At 37.1% G+C, this 6,335-nt stretch overlaps 2 protein-coding genes across 2 annotated transcripts in view; one reads left to right on the top strand and one right to left on the bottom strand.

Annotated features, from left to right (window-relative positions):
- LOC131022942 (leucine-rich repeat extensin-like protein 4) overlaps positions 1-2,296 on the top strand; it is a 4,706-nt gene extending 2,410 nt beyond the window's left edge. Inside the window, exon 2 of the mRNA XM_057952482.1 lies at positions 1,813-2,296. Coding sequence (XP_057808465.1) covers positions 1,813-2,296 — 484 coding nt within the window. The remainder of the gene's footprint in view (positions 1-1,812) is intronic.
- A 1,746-nt stretch (positions 2,297-4,042) lies between these two features.
- On the bottom strand, positions 4,043-5,095 carry LOC131022941 (protein FAR-RED IMPAIRED RESPONSE 1-like). The gene has a single exon (XM_057952481.1). The coding sequence runs from the start codon at positions 5,093-5,095 to the stop codon at positions 4,043-4,045; it is 1,053 nt and encodes a 350-aa protein (XP_057808464.1).
- Between the last annotated feature and the right edge of the window lie 1,240 nt (positions 5,096-6,335).

Genomic DNA, 6,335 nt, shown 5'->3' with positions numbered 1-6,335 from the left:
GGCATACACTAACACATCGATTGATTATTTTTCCATTAAATTTCATTTATCTTCTATTCTTTTTCATAATTTAATCTTTTAAAACATAGTTAATTTTGATTCATGAAACAAATATTCAATGTGTATATTAAATTAAAGATCATGATAATATCTTTTAATTCGATGTAAAAAATTATTAAAAAAAAATCAATAGTATATAGATTTATTAAGTGAGCTATTGATTTTATAAAAACTATATTGTATAGAGTAGTGTGTTTATATATAGTATGTTTATATTTCAACTAATCACAATTTTTAAGTAAAATATATGTTGTGCTATATTTTATTATATTGTGTATAACTAATTCATATTAGCTTATACTGTAATGATGTTTATAATTTATATTTATTCATTTAAAATATGGTTCAATTTCGATGCCGTGCATCGCACGGGTGAACATACTAGTATATATAAAAGATGAGTTGTAACGTCGACATTTTGCCACTAAAATTTATCTCCCTCCTATTTTTTTTTTCATTAAATTTCATCTATCTTCTATTCTTTTTCATATTTTAATCTTTTAAAACATAGTTAACTTTGATTCATGAAACAAATATTCAATATGTATAGAGTAGTATGTTTATATATAGTATGTTTATATTTCAACTAATCATAATTTAAGTTAACGTCGACATTTTGCCACTAAAATTATGTTTCACTTGTGATGCTCGATTGGAATAATTCGAATTGGGGGTTTCACTTGTGACGCTCGATTGGAATAATTCGAATTGAGGGTTTCACTTGCGATGCTCGATTGGAACAATTCGAATTGGGGGTTTCACTTGCGATGCTCGATTGGAATTGGGGGTTTCACATGTTATGCTCGATTGGAATAATTCGAATTGGGGGTTTCACATGTTATGCTCGATTGGAATAATTCGAATTGGGGGTTTCACATGTGATGCTCGATTGGAACAATTCGAATTGGGGGTTTCACATGTGATGCTCGATTGGAATAATTCGAATTGGGGGTTTCATTTGTGATGCTCGATTGGAATAATTCGAATTGGGGGTTTCACTTGCGATGCTCGATTGGAACAATTCGAATTGGGTGTTTCACATGTGATGCTCGATTGGAATAATTCGAATTGGGGGTTTCACTTGTGATGCTCGATTGGAACAATTTGAATTGGGGGTTTCACATGTGATGCTCGATTGAAATAATTTGAATTGGGGGTTTCACTTGTGATGCTCGATTGGAACAATTCGAATTGGGGGTTTCACATGTGATGCTCGATTGAAATAATTTGAATTGGGGGTTTCACTTGTGATGCTCGATTATAATATGGAAGTATTTTTAAAATATGTGACATTTTTATAATTACTTCCATATTTGAAATTATTATTAGTAATCAAATATACTAATATATATATATATATAGATAATTTAATTATAAAAATCCAATTATGCATTTAATTAATTACAAACTTTCGATTATATCCTTTGATTTTAGTGTTGTCGAATAAAAATGCTTATATATATAGATGGATAATTTAATTGTAAAAATGCCTTATAAAACACACTATCTAATAAAATACAAACGGTCCAATGATATACAGTATAACATTGGGAGACTCGGAGTTGATGAAAATGATCTACGCGTGATCATTAATTGTGTTAGCGCGTGTAAATATTTTGTTTCATTTCATAGTTAACGGTCCAATGAAAAATTACAGCAATTAATAGTTAACGCGTGATCTAAGTTTGCATATAATATTATAAATTTTTTTAGTAATTACATTTTGCTTTTGTATCTTCTGTGTTTGGGAAGCATTGGAGTCGGCGGCGGCGGAAGTGTGTGGATTGGGGGCGGATTCAACCCTCCGACCTCCTCCTCCTCCGCGGCCTCAGTTCAGCGTCGCCTTCGCCGCCCTCCAGGCCTGGAAAGCCGCCATTTCAGACGACGACTCTGCTCCTTCAAAGGCGTCTTCTGCTCCGATTCCGTCGATTTCATGGGCAATTCCGCCGGCCAAGTGGTGGCGGCGATCGATCTGAACCACACCATTTTGCAAGGCACGCTGGTCAACCTCAACAGCAACCGCTTCAGCGGCAGCGTACCGCCGTCGTTCAGAGACCTCGCCTCGCTCACCGAATTTGACCTCAGCAAATCTCATCTTTCTAGATCTCAGTCCAGATCTCATCTTTCTAGATCTCAGATTCAACAGTTCTCCTGTCCGTTTCCGGAAGACCTATTCGAGAAGAAACTCGATGCCATCTTCCTCAACAACAACCTCTTCTCCGGCGAGCTGCTGTAGAATCTAGGCAATTCTCCAGCATCTGTGGTTAATCTGGCCTTCAACAAGCTTAGCAGCGCGATCCCCTTCAGCTTGGGCTTCATGGGGATCAAGGAGATCCTGTACCTCAACAATCCTTTTTTTTCTATTGTTTTCGTTGGTTTTGCAGGAGAGCTCGGCAGACAGAGCAACTTCAGCTCGGATGCCTGAGCTGGTTGGAACAAAAATGATCGGGACAGACACAAGTAGGCGCTATATCTTCTCCAAAGCAGAGGCTACAGAGCGGGACTCCAGAGCGGATGCTCCAGAGCGGCGGCTACAGAGCTGACCCCCAGAGCTGACAGCCAGAGTTGACCGCCAGGGCTGACCGCCAGAGCTGACCCCAGGGCTGATCGCCAGAGCTGATACTCCAGAGCGGAGGCACCAAAGATGACCGCCAGAGCTGACCCAGGGCTGACCGCCAGAGCGGAGGCGCCAGAGCTGACCGCCCAGATCTGACCCCAGAGCTGACCGCGCAGAGCTGATACTCCAGAGCGGAGGCTCCATCAATAATATTATATCTATAATAATAGATTATTTTTATAGGTTGACATATTAATATACGACACTTTTCTTCCATAACACATATTTACAAATTGATGAGCTAATTATTTGATGTTCCTTTAATAGTTTGACAAAATTCAAATACCACAAAAATAATATTTCGATAAATTTCATAATTAAAAGATCAATATTAATTCATACAATTTAACGACTGTAAATTCATAACAACTCAAACACCACTAGCTTGAGAATTTTGTCAACATCGACTCCTATTAGTCGAACTTCTACCTCTCGACTTTGTGCCACGAAATGTGCTCTTTTCAGCTGAACTTTTGAATCGAAGTTCTCTTGGCCTTCCTTTGCGACGTTTCATCTCTGGATCCAAAATAATAGTGTCTTCATCTTCAATTTCTATTGTTTCAGAGGCACTAACACGAGTCCAACTCTTAAGCTCACTTGTTATTTCCCTAATCTTTTGTTTGACAAAATTGATCTTATCAATGGAATCAATGGCCAAGTCGCTGCAAATATGAAATTCTTTTTCCATCTCTTGATACCTTCGATACTCCTCAGTCATTATTGGGTACCCACCTGCAAAAGCAACACTGAAATGTGGCCTGTACACGTCCTTCCGCCATCTTCGTAGTACATATCTTTCATTAACCACATCATCTTTTTGTGGGCTAAAACCTTCATTATGTGACAACATAAAATGCCCTTGCACTCAAATTTTCTACAATTGCATTGAACATATTCTCCAACGGGCCGATACTCAACTACAAAATTGTATTCTTTATCATACCAATCATTCAAAGTACCTTGTTCACAAATTTCGTACCTCTCATGTGCACCACCCACAATGGAAAGTTGCTTGAGATTGCAATTCCATAATTTTTTAATTTCATCCTGAACTAACACCATAATGTTGTTGGTGTATACTCTTGCAAATTGGCCTTCCCACTTGAAAGGCGAAATACAAACAATAGGCCTGCACTTAGACAAATATTGAGCCCTAAGCTCTTTTCGAAACTTCTCATTTACTGCAATTTCATATTGCTCCACGAATGTCTTCAAAGTGCTCATGTATGTAATATAATTATCAAAGAAAGCATGCATTGACTCACTTCTTTGAGTAGAAGACATACCAGCCCAAAAAATATGATTAGAATATACGGGCACCCAACTCTCTCTTTCATCAAACAATTTCTTCAACCACTTACTATTCTATAAACCGTGCTTGATCTTAAAGGCTTCCCACCTCGATTCAAATTCAGAAATGCTCACACTATCATATAACATTGCATTGAAATCAAATTTCGCTGCTGTAATATCAGAAACTCCTTTGAACTTTTCACTTGTCTTTTTCACTATATGCCATATACAAAAGCGGTGGATGCTTTCAGGCATGATTTCCTTCAAAGCAATTCTGATACTTTCATCTTGATCAGTCAAAATTGCAATAGGCTTAACCCCTTTCATTGCCTCAAGCCAATTTCTGAAAAACCACTTGAATGAATCTGTTGTTTCGTCTGTCAAGAGACAACATCCGAGCAGGATTGAGTGATTGTGATGATTTACGCCAACAATACTTCCGAATGGCATTTTATATTGATTCACAAGGTATGTCGTATCAAAGCTCACGACGTCGTGAAAATCCTCATATGCAGCTCTACTACGAGGATGTATCCACAATACATTGCGAAGTCTAGAGTCATCGTCGACATCCATCAAATAAAAGAAATCCTTATCATTCTTTTGACACGACTTGAACAACTTCTGAATGGAAACGGCGTCTCCTGCGCCTAGTCGTAACCTTCTCCTCTCTTCAACATAATTCCTACAATCTTTCACCGTTGCTCCCAAATTAGATGGTCCCCCAGCAAATATTTCCATCATCCTTATACTCTTAGATAGTCGCATCCTGGCACGATCATGTGCTTCTAACTGTCTCTTCAGTTCGTTGGACAAGTGCCTGTGAGCTGGCATGAACTCGGACATTTCTGGCTCAAGTTCATGATTGTGCTCGTTGAATACTTTTCCAATCATCCAAATACCATCACCCTTGTTTATTGCATTTATACGAGCGGGACAGTCCATCCTCTTACTATATTTTTTACTCTCCGATTGTTGTCCCCTTTCACACGTGTATTGTAGATATTTATCGCCTCTTCTCGATCTAGTTGCAACGCCAAAACCCTTAGCCTTAGCATAAGCTTTGTAGGAATCCAATAGATCATGTTCGCTTTCAAATATCATTCCAGGCCTTGGACCAGTCATCAATTATGTTATCATCACCTTCAAAATAAGTATTAAATTAATCAAATAATATAGGGTGACATTTATTAAAATAATATAATAAATAATAAACTGAATACATCAAGTTAACTATGAAATATATTTTGTTAAATTAAATGTGAAAAATAAGGCAAAACCCAATCCAATCGAGCTACTCCTAAATTAACCGTAACTATTGTATCTACATGTGAAAATAATTATATTATGATCATTATTCCTACTTAAAATAGTACTGACAATTATATCACTATTGGAAGAGCAGAGCTTAGCAGAGCTGAGCTGGAAGAGCAGAGTAGAGCAGAGCTGGGGAGCAGAGCTTGGGAGCATAGCAGAGCAAAGCTTGGGAGCAGAGCAGAGAACAAGGTTGAGACCAGATTTTTGATAACTTAGCTTGAGAGAGAACAAGGTTTAGGGCTTTTGACGTTTTTTGAGACCAGAATTTGTAGTTAATTGTGAGGCTTTCTTTTTCTTTTTTGAGAGAAATTCGTGAGGGATCAACTAATTTAAGTTAATGTGCCACCTCAACTAATAAAAAATAAATTTTATTTAGTTTATTTCTTCAACAGAGAGGGAAACAACTTAATCTGTGAGCAAAGATCTAAGTAGAGAATGAGGGAAATGCTTTTCAATGAGAGTTTGTTGGCTTCCTAGACTCACTTCTCATCTTATAAAACTCTTACCCTCTTAATTAGTTTTATTAAAAAACGTGAAACTTGTTTTGTCCATGATTAATGTTACTTGTTCCAGACTATCGCTTGCTTATCTAAACTTTATATATATGAACGATACAAGTCCTATTAAAAAAAAATCAGTAATTCTGCAACCTCACAACACTCATATGCAGCTCTTCTTAAATTTTTTGTTTCACACTGATGGAAAATATCATGCATTTAAAATGAGTAATTAAGTTATCACCTTGAAAATGAGTAGCGTATGATATTGCAACTGTGTTATCACCTTCAAATGAGTTGTGGTTATCATCCAGTAGCATTAGTTGTTGATCTTGCTCCGTTTCTTCTTCGACAAAATTAGTTGCTGCATATGGCACCTCATTTTCCATGTCAATGTCCGTTGCTCCAAATAGCTCAAGCATTAAAGCATTGAACCTTGCAGCTTCATCAGCCATGGAAGAATGTTGGTTTTTCCTTTCTTTCTTTTTCGCTTGAGAATGTCTTGGGATATAAAGAAGTGTACTCTAGTTATTTTAGATAAGAAATCCACA

The sequence above is a fragment of the Salvia miltiorrhiza genome, chromosome 4, assembly GCF_028751815.1.
Source record: "Salvia miltiorrhiza cultivar Shanhuang (shh) chromosome 4, IMPLAD_Smil_shh, whole genome shotgun sequence".
NCBI classification, from domain to species: domain Eukaryota; kingdom Viridiplantae; phylum Streptophyta; class Magnoliopsida; order Lamiales; family Lamiaceae; genus Salvia; species Salvia miltiorrhiza.
This window is presented reverse-complemented; position numbering and strand designations above follow the sequence as displayed.